The sequence below is a fragment of the Rhamphochromis sp. 'chilingali' genome, assembly GCF_963969265.1.
Source record: "Rhamphochromis sp. 'chilingali' genome assembly, chromosome: 20".
Classification (NCBI taxonomy): Eukaryota; Metazoa; Chordata; class Actinopteri; order Cichliformes; family Cichlidae; genus Rhamphochromis; species Rhamphochromis sp. 'chilingali'.
Window position 1 is genome coordinate 31413846 of NC_137947.1, and position 24835 is coordinate 31438680.

General features: G+C 48.8%; 1 protein-coding gene across 3 annotated transcripts in view; it reads left to right on the forward strand.

The window, feature by feature from the left end:
* LOC308388741 (spectrin beta chain, non-erythrocytic 1) overlaps positions 1–24835 on the forward strand; it is a 101404-nt gene that overhangs the window by 39480 nt on the left and 37089 nt on the right. For 2 of the 3 annotated variants that reach the window (XM_080869621.1, XM_080869622.1), the window contains one exon: positions 21587–21738. In XM_080869621.1, the coding sequence (XP_080725747.1) occupies positions 21587–21738 (152 nt within the window). Of the gene's footprint in view, positions 1–6494; positions 7325–21586; positions 21739–24835 lie in introns of those variants that run through there. The other variant, XM_080869620.1, reaches the window with a different exon arrangement.

The window sequence follows — 24835 nt, forward strand, 5'->3', positions numbered from 1 at the left end:
TTGGATCGATTTCTTGGGCAGAAAATGTGAGTAAAATCATTTATGTGGATCCAAAGAGTTGAATCTGTCAGAGAAATCCATTTTATGATGGTGTAAAACGTTGCTGATGTTCTGACCTCACAGGAATGTGTCTGTGTGGTCGGGAGGGCGAGGCGGCGTGTCGGTGTGACATTCGCCACGGCAGCAACACAAGTTTAGACTGTGAGCCGGCTCTCAGTTTGTGGAAGAGCAGGGAGAGGCTTCAGCAGCGGCTCGTCCTCAGTGAAAAGTCCCGGTGTTTTCCCCGAGGCCTCCAGTGCGAGGAGCCTGCATGAATGGGGCGTTTGGTTCGACGGCGGAGTCGTCCCGAGGGCCCTGACCACGAGGAAGCCGGATGACTGAGCGAAACGCAGCGTGACGCTTGCGGGAAGGACAGAGCGTGCTGTTATCTACAGATTAACAACATAAAGAGCGGCTCGCTCTCCTGCCGTCAGCTGCAGGAACGTTTGGTCCATCTGTTGTCTGTTTGCTGCGACCTGACCTCTGACCTCTGCACTGATGGCTGCTTTGCGAGAGCCGAAACAGTTTCCAGTTTGTTTTTAGCAAATCGCTGTGTTTGATGGTGGATGGTGACGGATTTTAAAGACTGTGGCTCAGTCATCAGTTTGGTGTCTATCAGACGCGACAGTTCAGAGGTTTGAGCTCGTTTTGTAACTCTCAAACTAAAAACCATTAAAGATGGACGTAGCCACTGTGACACATTTTGAAGCCTCAGTGTACACTCAGAAATGAGTTCATAAACACAAAGCAATAATTTTCATTACAATTCAACAGTAATATAGAAAATGAAAGGTTTATCATGTAATCAAATTTTAGCCTGCTGCCTGATTCCCTTGTCTTGGAGGCAGCGGTGGAGTTGGAGGGTGGGGTGTGTTTCAGCTAATATTAGCTAGACTGTGAATTACTGAATAAAATCCCAGAATTTCCCCAAACCTGGAGCTCAGACTTCCTGGATGGTCTGTTAGCACAGTGACCCCACAGCACCCAGTTGGTCGGGTGATGTCATTAGAATAGTTCGAGTGCTCCACCAGCGCAGACACTCTCCATTGGTCCAGTTCTGGGACTCCAACTAGCTGCAGTGAAGCTAGCAGACAGCTAGCAGCTGCAGCCGCCTGTGTCACCATCCGCCTATCAGTCAAAGTAGCCACGCCCCCAATAATGCAAACTTTAATACAAATTAAAGGCACTGTTATTCAGCTCGTCCCTGTTTTTGTTAATCTTATCTTTCATTCTGTAAGTTTCATACGGGTGTTATGAAGGCGGAAATTATCTAGAGAGACCAAACCGTTTGCGCATCAGGCTGTAAACATGTTTATTTGTGCTGTAAAGACTCACTGCTGCCTCTGCTGGACGTTAGAGGAACTGCAGGTTTTGGAACATGAGCACTAACTTCAATGTTAGTATAAATATGTATGAATACCATTTTACCACAGTGGAAACACAGAGCAGCAGGTTTATGAAGGAATTCAACATTCCAGGTTTTCCTTTCAGCCGCTGTCACGAAGCTGTGTCCTCTCAGGAACTTTTTTTTTTTTTTTCCTTTCTTTTCTGTTGTGTCTTTAGGTCCTTCCTGTCCTCTAGTTCCAAGTGCCCTTTGATTGTGAAGGAAACTGTGCAGACACCTCAGGTTTCCTCGCAGTTTCTTTAACCCTCTGAGGTCTGGATCCTCGTCATTGTCGAGTAGACCTATGTTCTCCTGTGGCTTTGATCTCCTGGAAAAAATGTTCTTGAATGGGACAAAAGACCTCTTCCTGCCTTCACAACATGTAGACTTGGGGTTACTTTATATCATCATTTAGGACTGATAATATTCTCTCTGTTTGGTTATTAATTGGCCTTTTCTCACTATAATCATGGTTAAACTGTGTAGCCCATTATTTTCCCCTCAAACCCGCCCTTTAAGTCTGTAAAGGAACTTTTATTCCTGGAATGAAACTTTTGATCGCTACTGTGTGCTCGTTAAAATGTACATGAAGTAATCTCAGGCCAGTCCTTAATCTGTGATGGAATGTTTTTATAGAAAAAGTAGCAGAGCGCCGACGCCCCCTCCTTTGCACATGAGCGAAGCAGATCCGGCGAGCTCGGCCTTGCTTTCACATCCAGCCTCTGTAACGTGAGCCTGTCACGGTGTGTAAAGGTGACGGTTACCGTGCGGTTGCCAGAGAAGATGCGGGTTTTTTTATCTGATGGTCTGTTATCTGGCCTGCCTCATTAGCGAAGCTCAGCCAGCAGGTTCTCTGACCATCACCGCTTTGCTGGCTCGGATGAATTCAGATGTTGATGGTTCGGCTTGTTTCAGAGGCTTTTTCGGTCACAGTCAGTGCAGCGAGCAGCAGAGCGTGGACGAAGCAGGTCTTTGGTATTCACTTTAAGTATCCGGTCTCCTCCCCTGTGATTGGTTGTGAAGTTAAAGCAGCATCAGTGTGTAACTATAACTGATCGCTTTGAGCTTCCAAACATCAGCTCCTCAGAAATAAGAATTAGAGTTTCACTGATGTTTTTAATCAGATTATAGATAAATAATAGTGCAGGATGAGGCTTGATAGTGCATTTAAAAAAAGGCTAAAGTCATTATTGTGATTGTTTTGGTCAATAATCTCAACTTATAATAACTCAGCTTGGACCTTTTTCTGCTTATTTTGACTCTGTGGACTCTCCTAGAGTAGCTTTCTATGATTAACAGTTCAAAATAATCCACCTGTGTCTCGCTGCGGCCCCTCGGGTGAAATAGCAGTTTTAAATTCTCCCTCTAAACATGGCTTTCTTCTGATTGGCTGCCCCTTAATTTGAACATCTGATGGGTGGAGCGTCGGTACCTGATATGACCATATTAGGGACGTCCTCCTCCCTATGACGTCACACAGATCCATGTAGGGGGAAAAAAACAGGATTACTGAGTGTTCAGAGCAGCTTTAAGCTCCCAGGGATTACTCGCTATTAAGAACTATGAAGAGCCGCCACTGGAACAGGAAGTAAGGAAGAGCTTGTCTTGACGTTCATCAACACCACTTTTCTTTTTTTTTTTTCTTTTTTTTTCTTTCTTTTTTTTTTTAAAAGCCATAAAGACTTGATGGCACAGACGACGAGGCAGGACGCCACTAATGATCCTTGATCAGAAGCTTTTATTTCCTCATCATAGATCTTACTCTTGATTAACAACACGAGACTTTGTAGTGACGAGCATTAAATCATCATCTCTCTTTTATGACTGGAAATAAACTATCAGACAAATTAAAATGAGATTAATTGCCTTACGTAACGTATCTGTGCGGCTCTGCGCTGAGATGTGAATGTGCTTATTTTGAAAATGTTTATGGGGGCTGTAAAATAGGATTGGCTAAGATGTCGGCCATCGCGCTGACCCTCCTCGCTGTTACTCGGGGGTTTTCTGACACGCTCATTTCACTTGTTGAACTCACTAACTGCACACGCTGCGTTTGGCTGAAACTCATGGCCTTCAGTGACTGAAGCTGAGGGTGACAGCAGAGCTTCTGTTTGCTGAAGACGGCTGTGGGAACCGCTGGACAGCCTCAGGCAGCTGGCAGCCAGTGCACGACCCCAAATATCAAATAATGATCATGTAAAATCTTTAAAACAGGATGTACGTCAGTGAAAACTCTGATAAATAATAATCGGTGTGATTTAGAGTCGTCACAGAGGGCACCGTCTTAAAGGAAGTCTTCCTCGGTTGAACTCTGTGCCTCATTGTCTGCGTGACCTCTGCTCTCGTTTTATCTGACAAAGGTGTAACGGCGTACCTGCCTGTGGGTGGAGTTTTAATGAGGAGAACAAAGGCTGGCTCTGCAGTTCAATTTCACTTCGGGCTCGTTTTTGTCCTTCAGATCGTTGGAGGATGACAAATGTGCGCGTGCAAAGATGAGCCGCGCTCCCGTCTCCGTGGAGCTCGCAGTTATTTCAGGGTCACGTGAATATTTGTTCCATGTATTGTCTCAGTGCTGTGACCTTTGACCTTTCATCTCCTCGATGTTGCTTGTGTGTCCAGTTGGTAACGCAGGAAGTCAAGCTCTGCAGCCTCCGCCTTTTCCTAACCTGCAGAGTGTGTGTGTGTGTGTGTGTGTGTGTTTACATATCTTTGTGGGCACCAACAGCCCTAATGGGGACCAAAATCCTGGTTCCCACAAGTTTGAGGCATTTTTCAGACTCAAATTGCGGTTTTAGTTTCAGGGTTACAGTTAGGTTATCGTTAGGATTAGGGGCTAGAGAAAGCATTACGTCAAGTAGATGTCTCCAAAATGATATGACAACATGACTGTGTGTGTGTCCGTGCACGCACTGATGGACGGTGGGAGCAAACAGGAAGTACAGGCCGGACTCGGACAGGAAGAACATCTCCACAGTGTTCTCTAATATTAGCTCTGAGGGTTTCTCAGGATGTTTGAATGTCTGCATGTGAGTGATGAGCTCGGAGTAACACACACACTCCACCCTGTTTCCGTCTTCTTTGTATCCGTCTTTCCCCTCTAACACACACACACACACACACACACACACACACACACACACACGAGCCCAGTGATGTGGTTTCCTTCAATAAGTTTAAGAAGAAGTTTTTATTGAATATATTACTTTATTGAAGCAGCTGCAGGTGGCTCGTATGAGCCTGGATTGGACACACGACCTGTAGAATATTTGTGCAGCTTTTCAAAGTCCACCTGAAGGACGTGCGTGGTTGTAAAACGCTGGTATTCGGGGCACCGCTGCACTTATCTTTTGATCTGTGTCTGACATGAGATAAGCTGCACCTTATTTATAGTTAGGAGATGAGCTCCAAAGTACTGCAAAACATCAGACGTGACCTGCAGCAAAATTAAAGCTCAATGAAGTTTTTATTTATCGACTTTGATTGAACCAGGAAGTCTCGCCGTCTGTGTGCAGGGCGCGTGGGCGGGGCAGCGGGCGCGCATACCCAAAATGTGTTTAAATACAACAGAACCAGGAGCTCTGCAACAGTGTGTGCAAATCAGTGCACACAGCTGAGTGTGCGCTTTATACTCAGTATGAAGATTATGACCTGATGAGTCTGCATCACAGTTTTTGGCCTTTATCATAAAAGAGCCACATTTAGCCAAAAACAAAAATCTGTGTGTGTCTCTAACAACGACGCAGCGTTTAAAGTGTGACTCTGTGGTCGATCAGTGTGTTCACACTCTAACGCTGGCGTGGCCAACTCCAGGCCTCGAGGGCCGGTATCCTGCAGGTTTTAGATCTCACCCTGGGTCAACACACCTGAATCAGATGATGAGTTCATTACCAGCCTCTGGAGAAATACAAGACATGTTGAGGAGGTCGTTTCGCCATTTGAATCAGCTGTGTTGGATCAAGGACACGTCTAACACCTGCAGGATCCCAGCCCTCGAGGCCTGGAGTTGGACACTGCTCTAAAACGTTTATGAGTTTGGTTCGTGCACAATCACCTGCAACATAATCGATTCAACACCCAGCAGCCTGATTGTGACTCAAGTTTAATCCAGGTTTCCTCTGTGATGCTTATTGTTTTTTTATTGTAATGTTATGATGTATTTATGCATCTCCGGCTTCTGAGGTCCAGCAAAACGAAGGCCGAGGCGACATTTTTACTGTTGGGTCCTGCAAAGAGTCAATCACAGCAATAATAATAATTCAAAATAAAAAAACAACTTGTCAAATCTGCAGAGAGCTGCTGGAAATCAGACAAAGCTGAAACAGTCATTTTGTTCCTGTGGATATGAACCTGAGGCGTGTGCTCACTGTGACGTCCACTTTGTCTTTACTCGTCATCGCCAAAGAAGTTGGATCTCTGCTCCTTCAGAGAGGAAAACGTTATTATTTGTGCGTGAACCACAGACTGAAGCTGGTCAGCTGACAGGAAGCAGATGGTTTTACTGTGAACACGTATCCCTGTGTTTAAAACTGTCTGATAAGACCTGGCTGCTTCCTTCGGTTTGTTGAAAACGATTTCTGCTCAGGGTCTCGGTGCTGCAGGGGACGTGGACACTTTGGGGTTTGAAGGCTGAGGATGGTGAAAGTTTTGGGGCTGATTGAAAGCGTCTGCCCCTCCCAGGGGGGGGAAACTGTGGCTCTTTAAAATTCGCTCTGTGAGTAAATGTTTAATCTTATCAGTTTGACCTTTTTCACATGACGCAAAGAACAAAATAAACGGGATCATTTAAATATGAGTGTTGTGGAGGTGGCGCCCTGCAGCTGTTTAAGCACAGATTTAAGAATCAAATGTTTTTGCTTCACATTTGCAGTAAAAAGCTGCAGATTAGACTAAAGTTCCTCTTTAATCTTCAGCTCGATCGGCCCTCTGCGCTCTCTCCCTCTCTCGCTCTCCTCCGTCTCCTCCCCTTATGCCAATGAGTGGGTGACATCATCGCTGAACTGTGATTGGCTGCCGTGGGAGTAGCCTCTCCCTCTGGCGGCCCCTCCCCCCTGCACTCTCGCCTCGTCTGCTGAAAGGTGTTTTCAGTGTCTGAGAGCTGCTGCTGCTGCACACCGCAGGACAAACCACTCTTTCTCTGCCTCCCTCCACCTCCTTTCTCCGTCTGCTCCACCTTTTCATCGAGCAGGGTCTGAGCGTGCGTTTGAACGGAGGATGGGTGGAACTGAGGGGAAGGCGTGATCCCCGGAGACTCTGACAGATGGATGAATGGAGGGAAAACAGAAGCATGATGCCGCCGCGCGTCTGCTGAGCCAGCGATTGTTGGCTCCACGCTAGTGAAACGGAGACTCTGCAGTTCTTCTGTCCTCCTCTCAGCTCGACTGAGGAGCAGGGAGCGTTCCCCTCGGTGTCGGAGCTAAAACTGGGATCACTTCTTTAAACTCACTTTACGTTCTTGTGCTAAGGACTCTTAAGGAGTCGGTGGTCACCTGGAAGCTGCTCCTGCTGCAGAGAAGTTGAGGCTCTGAAGTTTGTCGCTGTGGAGCTCGAGCTCATCCTGGGGGGAGATAACCTCTGCGGGCTTGTGTGACTCACTTATAAACTTTCTGCTCCATGTGGACGAGCTCCATCTAAGTCTTCTGTGGAGTTTAATCATGGAGCTTCAGAGCGCCACGGCCGGCCTCCCCGGCCCCCTCGCGCCTGGACCCCTCTCCCCAACTTCAGACTACGGCGGCCCCCTGTCCCCGGGGTCCGGATGCCCCGGCCCGTCTCACGTCGCCAGTCCCGGGCGAGGCCCCAGCCCCAGCCTCAGCCCCGTCAGGGGGTCCAGCCCCGGCCCCGGATTCTCGGGCCAGGCTGCCTTCAACTACAACCAGCTGGAGGGGAGGTTCAAACAGCTTCAAGGTAAGATGAAACAAGGAGCCCTCAGTGTGTGAGGAGCAGCGCATGCGGGGGAAAGCTGTGTGGGCCTGGGTTTAGGGTTTCCTTTAATGCTGTGGGCTGCAGTTTGTTTGCATTTGCACACTTGAAGGGTTGAAACAGTAGAAGGAGCCGTAGGAGGCTTTCAGAGCAGCAGCAGAGCTCCAGAGAAAGTAAAAGGAAGTAAAGAGGAGTGCGGTCGCGCTGGGATGGTGGCTGAGGCGTGCAGGTGTCGCCCTGACTTTATTAATCATTATCACCTTATAATGAAATCAGAGCTGGCTGTGGATGAGTCAGCAGCTTGACCTTACCTCTGCAAATAAACCGCGCCTCACGTTCACACACTGATCACAACTGACGGGCTGACGGTGACCCGCTCGCCGAGGAGCAGTGCGGGGGAGGCAGGGAGGCGCTCCCACACCCACATTTTTTCACGTAGCTGTGAAGTAATCAGGCTGGAGCTCCTCAGCAGGATGCTGGCCTCCCGACACACGTGCCGTTTGTCTCTCCTGACTTAAAGCTCAGGAATGTGCCCGTTATTAATCGATGCAGCGATGACATCGCTAAATGAAACCAACAGCTGAAGTTTTTCTTCTTTGTTCCGCTCTGCTTATTTCCAGCTCGACTGGAGCAGCTTTGCATGATCCGCAGCTGGAAATAAGCCTCCTGTATCTCAGGCTGACGTACGTCGGCTCCAGAAACCAAACCGTGTAGTTGTGTTTGCTTGCATGTGTGTGAGCTGTGTCGGTGTTTTTCAGCAGGCAGCAGGAAACTTTCTGCCACACGTTTACACTGAAGGCTTGGTTTGGTTTGTACGATGGAGCTGCTTACATGCTCTGAGCACAGGCTCTACCCGGGAATGTTGGTAGGAAGTGGGGTGGCTATGTCGGGCGGTTGGTGGTTCAATCCCAGACCGCTCCAGTCCGCACAGGAAAGTATCCTCGAGCGAGATGCTGAACCCCAAGTTTCTCTCTGATGCGTCAGACAGAAATCACTCAGGAGTGGAAAACGTTCCTGCGTGGAAGCGCGAGTGGCGTGTCTTCTGTTGCTGAAGGAGAGCAGCGGCGCTCAGGCGTGTAAACACATTTAACCTCCCGACTCATCGATATGAGCCGTTAAAATCGAATCGTCCTTGCACGCACAAACACTTCAGTTAAAAATTAGCAGCAGGCTGAATTTAGCAGAAGGCTAATGGAGCCTCATCGACCCGCTGACGCCCACAAACCTCCAGAGTGTCTGAAAGTAGCTTCCTGGCTGTTTTTTCTTTGTTGGGGGGGGGGGGGGTGTCACGCTGAGGTCACTGAGTCTTTGTGATGTTCTGTCGTAAGAATTTGACCGAATGTGAAAACGTCTGCACTCGAGCACAGACTGTACTCTGCTTTGAAAGCCTGGTTTCTTCAGTCCTGAGATTCCTGCTGTAACACGCGTTACTGATGCACACGCGTGTGCCGTGTGTCCGAGTTTAGTTCAGAGGCTGCTTCATGACTTCTTACCGAGTTGATATGTTGGGATCTGTCACACTCGATGTTTACGTGAGCGTGTTAATGCTGGTTTATGTCATTCATCTGGCTCCGCCTACCAGGGCTGACCTTTATCCTGTTTTTGACCTGCTCACAGAACCAAATCATTCAGACGTGAACTTATCAGATGTGTTTTATCTTAAGTGTTGCGCGGCATGTTCTGTTAGAGCAGAGGAAGAATCTAAATGTGGGCTGTGATGAAACATCAATCAGTCCATGAGGACGTCGACCCTCAGAGGGGTTTGTTAGCTCGTGCTTATGAAGGCATTCGAGGCTCTAAATTCATGTGCTGTCCCGTGTGGGGCTCAGGTGGTTCGGTTCCCAGCGGGTTATGAGCGTGGAGGCAGTCAGCCATGTTTGCTCCAGTTAAGAGAATAATCATGGGGGGAAGCGAGTCGGCCTGCTGCACAGACTCATGTTGGTACAGATGCTGGCTGATGTTGAAACGGCTCAGGAGAGCAGACGTCATCATTTTATAAAGATTTCATTCAAAGAAAGAAAAATGATCCTAATAAGACGCCTGAACCAGGCCTGCAGATGTGACACGGCTTCTCCGTGACCCCGCGGCTGCCTCCTGACGTTTCTAAATCAAATTTAGGGATCAGAGTCTGGACTGCATTTCCCTCCCTGAGAGGGAAGATCAATAAATACATGAATATGTAACTGCACTGAATTTAGATGGATGGATGCAAAGAAGACGTGATGACGGGACAGAGTGCAGAGATAAAGGTGTGATAAAAAGATGAAGTGGTAACAGGAAATGGTTTTTTATTTACATTAGCAAAACTTTGTTAGCAGTCACTTATCAACAGAGCCTGATCGTCCAGTGAGCACAGCGGAGCCACCGCCCTGTAAAACCACCAAAACCTGGAGGTCGTCTGTCTCAGGTGGCCTGAGCTTCATTTTAAAACCAGCTCAGTGGAAATAAGAGCGATGCTGAGTGGATGGATGCTGGTCGCTGATGTTTCCGGTCCGGTTGAGTTTATTTCTGTTGGGAACTGAACAAGACGTGGTTTGTAATTGATGTTTGCATGTGTGGATGAATAAATGACCCAGAAGGAGTCGGGTCCTTTGTTGTGCTCCAGCGGCCGTGCGCGGCGCACGCTGTGGTTCACGCCGGGATTCTAACATGAATGTAGAACAAACGGAGGCTGAGGCAGAGCGGTTACTGTAGCGCTGTAAAAACCCGCCATCTCCTGAAACGCCAAATCCCTCGGACGCGCTCTGCTCACAAAAACAAAACCACCATCCCTCTGTGCTCTCATCATCCCCCTCCCCTCCTCCGTGGTCCTGAGTCAGCCAATCAGCACACATCTCGGTGGTTTGGGATTCCTTGAGCTCTGCGCGGTGGTGGAGGGGGGGGGATTAGAGGGGGTGGGTGGTGTGGGGAGGGTGTCTAACATGATCCGAGCTCGCCGCGTCCCTCCCTCTCTGTGTCTCTAAAGAGAAAGAAAACACCTCGGCCGCCTCATCAATGTTTCATGAGCTTCTGCAGAGCGTCTGCGGGCGCCCCCGGCGCCCCCGCCCGGCCCGCCTCCTACCTCCACCCTCTTAGTGAAATTAAAGGAAGCTCCTTTCGTGAAATTCACACAAAGGCGGGGTGAGATGCGGCCTCGCTCCTCTCCCTCGGCCCGTGTCGAGTTGCGTTCGGGACGACTCGCTGAACCCGGCCCGTGATGCCGTTAGCACAGGATGCTAAGCTCCTCCGGGGCCATTTCATGTGTTTCATAAGCCAAAGTGTGTTTTCATGGTTCGGTGAATGACACCGACTGATTGGTTGGAAGTAGATTGTGTGACAGTCCTGGTGGTTTCCTGCTCGCCCCGCCCCCCGTCACAGTTCCAAAGGGATCGGCTGCTGGGTGTGTTGAGTATATATGCTTTTATTTGATCATCGCAGGCTTTGATTGCACTGAGATTTTTCCACTCGTACGTTTTTACAAACAGAAAGATTTAGTGCTGCAAATCTTCGAGGCCGATCCTTGGAGCTCAGCGTCTGATGAGCTCATGCAGGAGTTTGTCTGGAAATCTTTTCAGCGCTGATTTAAGATTCAGGAACTTCTCTGTATGACTGATGATGTGCAAAGTCCTCTCTTTAACTCTATAAAGCCGGAAATTAGATTAAAAGTTGGACAAAACCCAGCTCCATAGCTGTGCAGGATCTACCCCCCTCCTGCCCCCTGACAGCTGGGGCGGGCTCCCACCATCAGCTGTAACCTTCAGCATGACGTGGAGCCTCGCGACTTAAAGGCCTTCGCCATCAAAGCTCAATGATTAAACTGGAGTTTTTCTTCGATCTCTAGAAGAAAATATTTGGTTAGTTTGTCCTGTTTTTGATAGCCGCCATCATTTCTGGATCAAATGAAAGCTTGGTGGTGACGACGGACGCAGGAACCAGCGGCGTCGGAGGCGGGAGCAGAATGGAGTGATTGTTGAGAGCCTGAAGGTGACACGAGGAAGCGTCTCAGGACGGAGCTGTGCGTTTCAAGTCTCAGTCCGTTTCCACTCGCAGATCTGCAGCTTGAAAGGACTCTTTCATAGGGACGCTCCACTGAGCATGCTCGCAGAGGGGGCGGGGCCAATCTGAGCCCAGAGAGAGAGATGCATAAAAGCTAAAAATAAACAGAGGTAACGTGTTTGTTTGTGTCCACAGCTGCACACAGCTGTTTGAGAAGAGAGAAGTTCACCTCAGACCACAAACCAGCGAGGTCACGGCGCCTCGTCACGGCGCTTCAGATGCTGCTAATCAGTTTCTGAGGGTTTTCTGCGCTCAACCACCGGAAAGCCACATGACTCATCCAACAGAGCTGCTTTCAGTGAACATGCATTTAAAGCACGTTAAGGGAGTGAAGTAAGCACCAGCGCTTCTGTAATAAAACTGAGAGTTTGCAGATTTATTGACTCTTCTTTCTGATTTCCTGAGCTCGAGCCTGAAGCTGCTTCTCCAGGTGTTCTCAGGACTCAGGGGGCCGTTATCGGACCCGTCTCAGACCACCTCCGAGGTCTGGATGGTCACGACTGAGCAGCAGTGGAAATAACCCACAGAGTCCTTCATGAACGAGCAGCAGGGCTTTAAAATCCCTCCAGACTAACAGGAAACCGTCAGCTGATCTGGAAGCTGCTCGCGGTGATAATTTCACGTCAGGAGCTTTTAATAAATCACAGTGTTCTCCATTCATCAGCTGCAGACGGAGCAGCACATCCACCCGCGACGCCGGCCAGCTCCTATTTTATTGTGAGCTGATTATTCATTAAACACATCTGGTTAATAATCAGTCATCACAGCAGCTTCAGAGCAGACGCTGGTTTCTGTGTCTGTGAACACCTTTACAGCCTGTACGCAGAATCTGCCCCCACGTGGGCCTTTAGAGCGCCACACCACAGGGACGCCAACCACGGCTTGCATATCCAGGTTCCACAAACCTTAAATTCTCCGTTGCTGACGTAAAATGACGACTTATGGCAGAACGCCATGACCTCCCAGCACGGAGCCAGCGCCTCGTCTGGGACAGTTGTAGCTTCGGAGTTGTTGAACCAGGCGTCGAATGTTTTCTGTTGTAGATTATTCTTGTGAAAGCATCTGAAGCGCAGACGTCATTACAGAAGGTTTTAGGACTCGTATCAGTCCGGTCATGTGACCACTAACCACACGTCGTGTGAACGAGGCCCGGCCGTGCATGAGTCTGCGAGCACCGGGCGCTAAAACAAGTGCCCCAAGTTCAAGGATTCATGACTGTCATCAGGGAACGAAATGCAGTTACTGAGGTCTGAGTTCAAATCATTAAACGTCAGAATAAAAGTCATCAAAACAAACAAAAATAATTTGTTAAATGTGAAAAACGACCCGTTAGCTAAACACGGATACACGGATCTCTCAGCAGCAGTCAAACTGACACAAACAGGAAACGGAGCTGCTTTCAAAGTAAAAGCCACACCTTTTGAAACATGTTAGCCGCAAGCTTTTACTTTGAAGGCGAACGTTCTCGGGTTTTACTGCTGCTCCGTGCCTCGTTGGCGAGCGTTTGCAGACAGGTTGGCGACCCGTCGGGGAACACGTGATCCCTCAGCAGCGATGTCACGTGACCTCGGAGAGGAGCAGCAGCAGCTCGTGACCCAGTCGTCTCAGACTTATTTATCATTGATAATCAGGGTGATTGATCCTGACGCGAGGCTGTGACGGTCGCTGTTGTGAGCCGGCTTCGTCAGCGTTACAGCGCCGACCAATACTTGGAGCCACGCATCCGGGCGCTGCGGTGAAGCTTCTGTAATGAAGGAAAAGTTGATTTATATTGACGGCGTGCATTTCCTGGCGTCCGACGGCGCGGACACACACTGACGGCTCTGCTCGTGAGCTCGGCTTTGTTTGTGGGTGACAGTGGCGCTGAAAAGCCTCGCCGGCTCCTGACGTGTAGAGAAAGAGAGGAAGGAGGAAGGCATGGAGTCTTTATTCAGCTGTCAGCGTGACAGGAACAGCATGCCCCACACACACACACACACACACACACACACACACACACACACACACACACACACACACACACACACACACACACACTCACACTCTTCTTTGTGTGTCTTTAGTGTTTTCGGGCGAGCAGGTGTGGGAATGAGACTTCAGTGATTTCGTAAGCGCGTGTTTTGTCAGAGCGAGTGATCTTATCTCATCTCTGGTGTTGTGTAATGACCTACTGCAGGAATGTGAGTGTTAGAAGGGTTTGGCTGCTCTATCAGAGCCGGCGTGTTGCCTCGAAGGTCAGACTGTGTGTAAGGAATCCGTGCCGCTGTTGGCTCGGCGCGAGGAGCCACAGAGACTTTAATCAGACGTTAAACGTTGGGTCATTAGAGGACTCTTTGACGTCCTCGTTTATTTGACTTCTCGCAGAGCAGGATGTTAATGCACGACCTGAAGAGGGGAAGGATGAGCTTCAGCTGCGAGTTTGGACTTTGTCAGTCAAATCTAAACACAGGCAGGATTTTTGGATTTGGTCCTGAGCTGAACTTCCAGAGGATCTCATCGTGAAGCAACAGGAAGTTAATGCAAGAGTTATTACGCTCCACTGATGGTTGTCTGTACATCATACAAAAACATACACACAGGCCAAAACAAAGCACGAGTGCTGATAACTGACCAGATTCATTCTTCTGCAGACGTGCACACACGCCTCAGGCCTCAGATGATCCTGAAGCACAAAGCATGAGGCTAAAACTGAAAACGCCTCATTTTATAAACACAGAAAACACGCAACGGCCTGCAGCAACAAAAAAATGGAAAAGATAAAGTTTTGGAAAAGGAGACGACGTCTGAGAGGAAGCAGCCGTTTCTAAATCTGTCAGAGCAGCAAACAGAAACTATTGTTTCACCGTGTTTGCGTCTGTAACATCCCGTCTGAGCTTTGGCTTCCTTTCCTCAAACTCCCAGATACGCTTTCCTTTAAAGGCCTTTATCAGGTGTGTTTTTGAAATGCATTATAATCTAATATAAGCAGTGTTTCCTTCTTGAATCCGAATAGTGAAGAAGATTAATGAAGTGCGTGCATAATGACCCTGAGATCAAACCGACTGCTCACAGACTCTCTCGGACTCTTTGAGTCCTGCGACTAAAGATAATAAAGTTCAGTGTTTTTAACTAGAGCTGGACCGAGATTACTGCTGGTAAATAAGGACTGAAGCACTTTGGATTTAGAAGATTTGAGTCACAGAAGGTTGAAAAGTTCGAGTTTGCTGTTTGTCGACAGTTTCTGCTAAAAATCAGACAAACTGTCGGCGTGAATGTCCCGGCGAGGGGTGGGGGCGGAGAAACGAGCTGCATCTTGTTGGCGTTCTGCTCGGTGACATGAAGTCATCTTCCCGGATGAAAACGAGGGTTGGCTCATCGACATGAACCATTAACATTCCTGCGAAAACACAACAGCAGCAATCAGAATAAGCTCGAACAACGGGAACTCCGGCTCTAAGGCGGGGCTAAGGTCTGCTGTTTGGAGATGGACTGAGCGTGCTCAGTGGCTCTGATGGGCAAAGCAGCGAAACGGCACAGCGTCCTCTCTGAGAAACACCGTTCACAGAAAAGGCGTTGGTTGTGATTGGACAGTTCGGACGGTTCCCGTTTCTAACAGCGGCGTCATTTCTGCGTTTTCCGTCCGAGGAGACGAGCTCGCAGTATAAAAAGGTCTCAGCATGTTGTGCTGCTCACGAGACGCTGCAGCTCAGCAGCAGGAAGCGTCTCCTCATCGGCCTTGTGACGTCAGGAACCCAACGGTCCAACGACCTCCTGACTGATTCGAGTTCTGTCCAATTAAATTGCAGGGGGACAGCGGTGAAGATGAGTCTGCACCGGCGTGGACAGGGATAGCCGCGATCCGTCCTGCCCGGAGGCGGCGCTGAGTCGGCGCCACATATGGCCTCGGTCGGTTTAACGGTCGATAATCAGCCTGTGTCCTCGCCTCTCAATGCTCCTCTGTCCCCAAATCTGGCTCGCTTCCCCCTCCTCACAGGAACACACTGCCGCTCTGTGTCACATCAGCCATTCAGGCGGAAGGAGAGGGCGCTGTGATTGGATGACAGGCCCCAGTATTGTGCCCTGTGATTGGCTGCCAGGCTCCTGCTGTCTGAGTTTCTGTGAATGAAGGTTTTAGTTTTCTGCTGAACATCTGTGCTCATTATTAACACACACACACACGCATGCACACATGCACGCACAGATGTTGCACAAAATGAGATCAAACACCTGCAGATTCTGTGGACGTCAAAACAAACCTGACCTGCAGGTGAGATTTGCATAAAGTGAGTCTGTGCTGTCAGACACGGGTGACAGTTACCTGCCTCATCCAGACACACCTGAGCACAGACCAACTGGGAGTTCCTCCTTTTGTGTGGAGGTTAAACAGCAGTGATCGGGGCTTTGTGCTGCACTCAGGTGTCTGTCAGGTGACTGCATGCAGGCGTCACCTCCAGGTGCTTCATAAGGTCGCCGCCCTCGGTGTGAGAGAGGACCTGAGCGCTCAGGTGATGAACGAGAGGGAAGTTTGAAGCCAGAGTTGCATCATGGAGCGGATCTGCTGAATGGCCCGTGTGGATCCGTGTGAGTCGGGGAGCGGCTTTTAGGATCAGAGGTGAGCTGCAATCAGCCGCTGCAGGAAGGAATCGCAGACTAAACCGAGCTTCTGCCGGTTTGTTTCTGTTGCTCTCAGTAGTTCCGACCTCCACACTCGCTCACGGGGGGGATCCTCTGAGGCCTCCGCTTCCTGTGGGAGATCAGGAATGCTGGAATCCTGGAACTGTTGAACTGGAAGTGTGTGTTTTGACAGGGTTATACGATCGTGCGTGTTTGGGAATGTCATACGATCCGTCAGGACTGGCCTGGATATGGAAACGCAGGCCCGTGTGTCAGAGAGCCTCTCTGTCTCTCTCTGTTAGTGGAAACAGATGTTTGATGTGTTCGGCCTGTCTGACACTCCTCGCTCGCCGCCGCCGCCTCCTCGAGACATTTTCACGTTAAAGGTTCCTTGTGGCCATTTTGGCGAAACCTTTGTAAAAGTGATGAAGCTCGTGTGTCGCGGATCAGCGTCTCTGTCTAAATATTTGGCAGTTTTATAAATTTATGTTACATTTCTGTAAAATTCTGAAATGTTTTTTGTAACATTCACACATTTGTGACTCGTATTAGTTAAACTTTCTTCACTGAAGCTAATCTGAGCCTTTTATCTCTGCATCACATCGTGTGTGCGTGCGTGTGTGTGTGGTCATAGTTGCATAGAAAGCTTCATTAGTCATTACTGGATGAGGGGAAAGCAGTAAAAACTAAAGTAAGCGCTCAGACATTTCCTAAAAAATCCCCTCCATCACGCCCACGTGACGATAAAGAAACGATTGATTCCCGCTGTAAACCCCACACACACACACACACACACACACACACACACACACACACACACACACACTCTCTCTCAGGGGAACGCAGCTGGCATGTTTGGTGAAATGTCATGTTCGCTGTGCTCGTTTCTCACAGCCTGAAAATAAAAAGCTGTCGGTGTTGAACGCGACCATGACGGCAGGTCGGGACGACGCCGATGATGATGATGGCGCTCGTTCTTCGTCTGCGTCGTGAAACATCGACTGGATGTTGTTTGAATCTTCAGGACAAACATTTTGTCCGTTCTGTCCTCTCAACCTTCACTTCCTCTTCCTCACCTCTGTCCTTTCCTTTCTTCTTCTCTGTCGTTTCCTGTAACTTTTCCTCTCTTTATCTTTTTTTTTTTTTAACATTTCAAACTATTTAATATATATTAATATAATAACATTAAATACATTAAATAATCACTGACAATTATGATAATGATCATATCATATTATTAGCTCTTTATCTTTCTTGGCTTGTTTCCTTTCCTCTCTTTCACCCTTGCTCTTGCTTTCACTTCTTTTGACTCTTATCATTTGAATTCAGAATGCTTTGCTCTTTTATTTCCTTGTTTCCATCTTTCTTCTTTCTTTCTTGTCCTTGTTTGTTTCTTCTTCCTCTGGTTTCCTCTTCTCTCTAATCCTTTCCTTCCTTGCAACCTTTGCTCTACATTTAATCCCCCCTAAGGTCCCCTCTGGTTACATTTATTATTTTTCCTCTTTCTTTTTTTATGTATTTTATTTATTTATTTTTATCTACTTTTTGAGGATGAAACATTTTCAAATTTCGGACGAACGCCACAAACGCCGTCATGAGCTCGTGTCGACCTCGACTTCCCATGATGCATCGTGATCATGTTTATGAGAGCGCCGCATTCACACGATGATACGAGCAGTGATGCGCCTCACATGATGCTCATGCTCTACATTCCTGTGTGTGTGTGTGTGTGTGTGTGTGTGTGTGTGTGTGTGTGTGTGTGTGTGTGTGTGTGTGTGTGTGTGTGTGTGTGTGTGTGTGTGTTCCTTTTTTTTGTCTCAGTGGGGACGAATCACGCCATGCCCCTGTCTGGTTTGTGTGTACTTCCTCAGGCTCAGGTTAAGGTCATCCTCAAAGTGTGTGTGTGTGTGTGTTATTGACCCGCCCCATCAATACACCACTGTCTCCTGCAGGCCTAATGAAGCGCACACAGCTGCTTCTTGTGTGCTCAGCAGTATCTGTGAGGAAACTGAAGCCTGTGACATTGACTTCTGCTTAGCTGTGTGTGTCTGTCAGGGTGAGATTGTGTAGCTTTGCGTTAGCAGATGGTAACACTGCGTTTACCTCGGGGCCTCCCGTCACCTGAAATCACTTGGCGTGAAAAAAATTACAGACATTTGTGAAATTTGCAGGAAACTCTGCAAAAAACTGGAAAAATAATCGTTTTTCCTGAAGCTCGTCGTGAAAATGAACATTTAAAGAATCAGTTTGTTGAAATTTATGTTAAAATGGTCGAAAGCGTTTGGCCACATTCACACACTGTGAATACAGATGTTCTCAGTCCCACTGCAGGTGTAGAAGTCGGGCAGAGAGCCGTGCAGGCTGCCCTCACTGGATTTGAGCGTGGTACCGGACGCGCGATCCGCTGATTTATCGTGGAATGCGGGAACGTTAGAGCGAGGTAGCCGAGTGCGTAAAAGCTGATGACTCCAACCCTGCTCACATTAACATCAGCATGCTGGGAGCTTCATGGCTGAGCAGCTCCTCTCCATAAAGTGCACTCTGAGTGGTCCAATCAGAAGAGAGAAGACTCCTTAAAGGGGCGGGGTCTAAATGTTTGAGGGTTGTTTCTGGGTGCTCGGGTGCATTTCCTGCTAAAACTAAAATAAAACCAAATAAAAGCAGACCTGCTGTTTCCCCCAGACAGGAGCTCAAAGATTAGACAGAAAAGCATTTGCAGGAATGCAGCCGGGCGGGAACGCTGCGACTGTTGGCAGCCCGCGAGAATATTCGAGTATTTCTCATAACTGGAGGTGAGCCGTGCTCAAGGCAAACGACACAAGCAGCGTCATACCGAAAGTGTGTGTGTGAGTGTGTATTCATATCTTTGTGGGGACCAAAAAGTGGAATTTTACTATACTTATGGGGACCAAAATCCAGGTCCCCATAGACTGAAAATGTGGTTTTAGTGTCAGGTTACAGTTGGGTTACGGTTAGGGCAAGTGGCTAGATGTCCCCACAAGATATGAATAGCCGACGTGTGCGTGTGTGTGTGTGTGTGTGTGTGTGAACACATTCTCCTGCTGGGACGAGCATCTGCTGCTTTCTGAGCACAGGAAGGGGAAGCCCCAACATGAACACACACACACACACACACACACACACACACACACACACACACACACACACACACACACACACACACACACACACACACACACACACCTGCAGTAGGAAGCATGAAGATGGAGATAAGACGCTCGGTTCTCTCGGCGAGTTTAACTCTCATGTGATGATGTCTCTCGTGCAGGAAACAAACGTGCCTTAAAGAACTTTAAGCGGCCCGCCCTGAGCCTGTGCAGGCAGCGCGGGCCGCCACGCTCCATCTGCAGACACTACACCCCTGCTACACCCAAACATTTAGGCTAATGATGCAGATTTTCTGAATGCACCAGCTGACCTCCGGCCTGATGAATCCACGGCTTGCAGCGCCGCTCGCTCGGTGAAAACTTTGATGATGATCTCAGCCTTACTCCATGTGGGAAGCCTGCAGGGTGATAGGCTGCTGACACTTTGGTGTCACTTCATTCTACAGTTCGCACAGGATTTTAGTTTTTCTACCACAGTGACGATACGGTGTGAGGGTTCGTTTGGCTGAAATGTTTCTTCAGTTTAGTTTTTGTTGACTTTCAGAGTGTTTGTAAGATCCAGATGTGGATCCGTTTGGATGTTTCTCATCCCGACCTCGCAAATGTGCATCAGAGTGAAACTGGAGAGGCCGGGAGGCGTCGTCACCGAGTACCCTCGGAGAGCGGAGGGTATTTCCAGCCTTTCCAGCAGTCAGAGCGCAGATGGCTGTTTGCTGTTCTCAGTGCCGATGTTCTCGCAGTGAGGGCGGCGTTGAAGTGTTATCAGCTGCATTGTTGTGGTTTTATCTCTGGAACAAATTTACATTTTGCTCACTGAACCTGCAGCTTCCATTTAAAAAGGCTCATTCGATCCGATCTGAGCGTTAAAGCCAGAAAACAGCAGGTTTCATAGATTTGTGCAGACTGTTTGTTCCAGTCGTCCTCGTTGCTTCTTCCTGTTGATATCTGGGCAGTTGTAGACCTCGTGGCGTCTTCCAGCAGCTCCAGTTTGATATCGGAGCGTCTCCGCTGAAGGCCATTCAACACTGAGGCCATTGTCTTGCTGCAAAATAACAACACAGCGCGAAGGTCGTGGATTTGTGTGAACGTTTGTTGGACTGGGCAAATCTTATCGGCCCAGTTTCCCTGCAGAGGTCAGGCTGAGTTCAGTCCGGTGTGGAGGAAGAGCTTCGTGTTGGAAGACGACTCGAAGAATCTGTCGGTGCCGTGTTTTTATCTGCGGGAGTGACTTTAACCACCGTGTATGACTGCAGACGTTGTACAGCGACGATGCGAGAAGTTTAAAATCTGCAATCATTCAAAACCAACCTGTTCGATAACGGGTCAGAGAGGCCACGCCCCCCACAGTACCCCGGGTGTTTTTTGTCCACATAAAGCCTTTGGTGTGGTCAGTTAGTAATCAGCACTTTAAAGCAGCTCCACTTAAAACGTGGCATGCTAGAGTGTCAGCCGGCCGTGACCTTTGACCTCTGTCTTCACTGCTTGAATCCTCACAGTGAGTTCAGAAGTCAGCGGCGTGTGAAAGCACGCACAGAGCAGCTGTGGGTGGAGGATGTGTGGGTGTGGTGCCAGTTGTGAAACTTCCTCCTGTGACCTCCTGAGTTCACGCGCCGCCGTGTTCGAGCTGCGGCGACAGACACGTGTGACGAAGAGCTCGTTTAAAACATTAAACAAAAGCTCAAACACTCTGCAGCTCTGTTTGTTCTGTTTCTATAAAGACAGCGTCAGACTGACGGCGCTGCACCGAGGCCCGGGAGTAGACCCTAGATTATTATGAAGTGTCACTCATGCAAAGCCACGTTGTCCAGTAGAATAGATGGTAGGTGAGGGATCGTTTTAGACTTCTGGTTTTGTTTGGCCCCAGTTTGTGAAAAGGACCTTTGAGTTTGAATCCATCGTCTGTTGTCTGAATTATGTAAGTGTGCGCTTCGATCGACTCGAGCGAAACAGTCTGGTCCCAGATGTCGTCGACCGCACCGAAGAGCCAAAAACTGGAGGCTGATCCTCGAGCTGTCCACTAGAAAATAAATGTGTGTGTGTGTGTGTGGGCGATAACAATAACCAGCAGGCTCGTGGGAAATAAACTCTGCTGCAGGTGTGAGCCATCAGGCGACACTTCATCTGCTGCGTGTTTGTGTGAGCACGAGCAGAGTTCAGGTTTAGTCTGCTTTATCCAGCACAGGAGAACACACACTCACGTGTGTATTTATATCCTTGTGGGGACATCATTCCCTAGCCGCGTACCCTAACCATCAAATATGAACGCCTGACCCTAAACCTAACCATAACCTAATTGTAACTCTGTCACTAAAACCACATTGTCTGAAAAATACCTTCAAACTCGTGAGGACCAGGATGTTGGTCCCCACAAAGATATGTAAACACACACGTGTTCACATCCAAACCCTGCAGAGACGAGCAGGACGCTTGGAGACTCCTGACTGTGATTATCGTGTCTCACTCTCTCTCTCTGTCTCTGTGTCTCTCTCAGATGAGCGTGAGGCGGTGCAGAAGAAGACCTTCACTAAGTGGGTGAACTCCCACCTGTCCAGAGTTTCCTGTCGGATCACCGACCTCTACATGGACCTGAGGGACGGACGCATGCTCATCAAGCTGCTGGAGGTCCTGTCGGGAGAGAGACTGGTGGGTTACGTCGCTGTCAGGGCTTTTATTTTGAAGGAGTAGCAGAAACTGGAGAAATGTTTACCATTCAGAGTCACGGGGGTGCGGTGGGTCACTGGGACGAAATATTCCATCAACAGCTTCATAAAAACAATCATACGTGACCTGAACTGATCATCAGGTGACTTTAATGTGACTAAATATTAGAAACACTCACCAAAGCGCCGAGAACGAGACATTTTTAAGTTATCTCAAATATGTCTTTATGAGGGTTCGACGTCAGGACGGAGTCACGTCTGTTTCGTCCTTCCCCGCCTGCACTGATGGAATCGCATTGGACTTCTTTTTTTTTTTAACCCACTTTGGGTCATTCGGGTCTGAACAAATCGTGAAAATAAGCGAAAGACTTTCTGCTTTTCAGCCATTGTCCACCTTGTAAAATGTCTCTGATGTTTGTGAACGTGCAGATGGAGGTAAACTCCTCGGCTCTGGCTGATGAAACCAAGCCGTTCATGGACAAAAGCTCTGTGCTGTCCTCGCTGCACAGCAGCAGCTGCCGGGCGTCTCCGCTCTCCCCCTCATCTTATCTAAAACGTTTATTCCTTCTCTGTGGAGATGAAATGAGGCGTTTATGGCTCTGGCAATCATTAACCTTCCTCTGTCTGCTTCACTTCAAACCACATCGGCTTCCAGCGCTCTCGTTTCTGTCTTGGTCGAGCTTTTTTTAAACAGATGTGTGTCATCGGAGGCGCCGCGTACACGTCACACCAAATATATAAAAACAGCAGCGCGACTCTTTAAGACGTCAGCAGAGGATAGAGAGGAGGAGATGATGATGATGATGATGATCAGCAGCTTAGGATGATTCAAAGCTCATAATAATCCTTCTTTCTCTTATACTGAGCCTCAGTGCTGCCCCTCACTTCATCATCTGTCTGAACCACCAGTTTTAGCTCCTCCCCCTTTTAAGACAACCTGTTTCTTTTTCACAGATGTCTGCTCAGAGCACGCTGAACTGCATTTATGTCGAATCATCCCAGAAATCCATAAATCCGGGTGAACGTTAAACAGTCGAAGGTGTTTCTGATGCTCTCGAGTTTCCACATTTTGAATTCTGAGAGGAGAGCGAGTCGGTCTGTCGGCCTTCCTGCTGTATTCTCCTCACGCTCGCATGACGTTAAATCACTCAGACTTTCCCAGTTTGACCCCCGGACTCTGACTTCCGACGCTACAAGCCAAATCCCCCCCCTCTTCTTTTTCTTCTGTCTGTCGAAGCTCTTCATCTCTGACCTCCTCTTTCGCTCTGCTGTCATCCGGCTTTCTCTCAACCTGTCAAACACACACGGAGAGGAAACGCAGCCAGGAATCCGACTTTCCTCCGTTTTCACCTTCTGTTCGGTGAGGAGGATGTTGGAAATGGAGAGATGGTGACGTGTGAAGCAGGCTGGGTGGAGGATGGGGGGGGGTAACGGTGGTAGATGGGGTATTTGTGCAGGGGGGGGGGTTGAGTTGTGAAAGGAGTCATTGAGTAACTTCAGGGTTTACATGCAGCCAAACGCCTCCAGAAGCAGCAGAAGAATCTGCGAGCGAGCGGCTGCAGAGGCCGTGCAGCAGCAGGCTGAGCTGTGCACGGCTTCAGTCTCTGTGCTTACAGTTAAAGTGAAGTCCAGCTTCAGCGTGGCCCACAGCAAAGACACGCGTGCACAGTTTCCTGATGCTAGCCTGCTCAGAGACAGCGTGTGTGGTTTTCTAAGCATCTGTTAGCTTATCATGGCTAAAGTAGCAAAGCTCCGTGTTTCTGACATGTGCGATAACATGGAAGTTTGAGCCACACGTGCAGTTTCAGCTGCGTGTGTGTGTGCACAGTAAACCTGAAATAATTCTTGTTTGTCTGCAACCCCTCACGGCCAGCGACATCTGGCTTTGCATCGCGTGCTGGGACGTCCAATCGGGCACAGCCCCACCCACCTGCTGGTCCCGGCAGTCAGATTACGAGGCTCAGAAAAGGCAGCGTTAAAGGGGGAGGAGCTAAAACGGCTTGTTTCAGTTAGCTGATAAACTGCATGAACCCATGTCAGACACAGAAAGATTATTTTGAACTATAAATCGTGCTGAGCCGCTGTAGATGAGCACATGTGTAGACGAGCATGACGTGGGCTCAAGGGAAAGATGGATTTGGAGAAATCTGAAATCCTGTGGTCAGAGAAAAATGTCAGAAATGGTTTAAAATTGGTAGCATTTGTTTAAGAAATGACTCAGAGGGCTGAAACAGCAGCGCTTGAATGGAAGGAATTTGTTGGGACTATTTTCAGAGGCGGATTAATCCACACCGCGTGTTGTTTCCTGTAGCTGGATGATAATGAGGGAACATGTCAGAGTCCCACAGCAGGATCGCTGATGTTTTCTGGGCAGCATTTGGTAGTAAGATGCGTTTTTGTTGGACTTGTTCAGGCCTCCCGTTGCAGTATTGTGTTATAAAAAACATCCATCACTGTCCTCCTCACTCCAGGGTTACTCTGAGGGGGCCTTTCAGGCTTGGCTCAGGTCCTATTTGGGAAAAGGTTTCCGATCAGTCTCACCGCAGTCACTCACAACACAAACCGGCCGCCCCCGTTTCATGACACGGCGCGATGCTCCAGCCTGAAAGCCGCTCCAACCTCCTCCGCGTGGAAATTCCCGCTCCGGAGTGGGACCCGCTCCTGAGGGAGGTGAAATGGTTTGTTTTCATGGCTGAAGGTGCTGATGAGCGTCAGCGTGAGGTGACCGCCGGCATCGTCCAAAAAATCCCTCTGGTCCGAGTCCAGGTCCTGAATCACGGAGCGACTTTGAGCCGTTTGTGTCCGTGTGGGAAAAAGAAACGTCTGCGGTGTTATTGTTGGCCTCTGTCCCGCTGTGTGTGTGTGTGTGTGTGTGTGTGTGCTGCAGGATGTAACGTGGCTGCTCTGACATTTATTTTATCGTCGACTTCTATTTGTCCTGTGTTTAGTTTATATTTCGGGATTTCATCCAAATTTAAACATCGCCTTCCTGAATTTGTCAGAGCCGTCCGAGAGGCTCGCTTTCAGCAACGTCCATGAAACACAGGCAGGTGTGCACAGCCTCACCTGTGTCAGCTGGA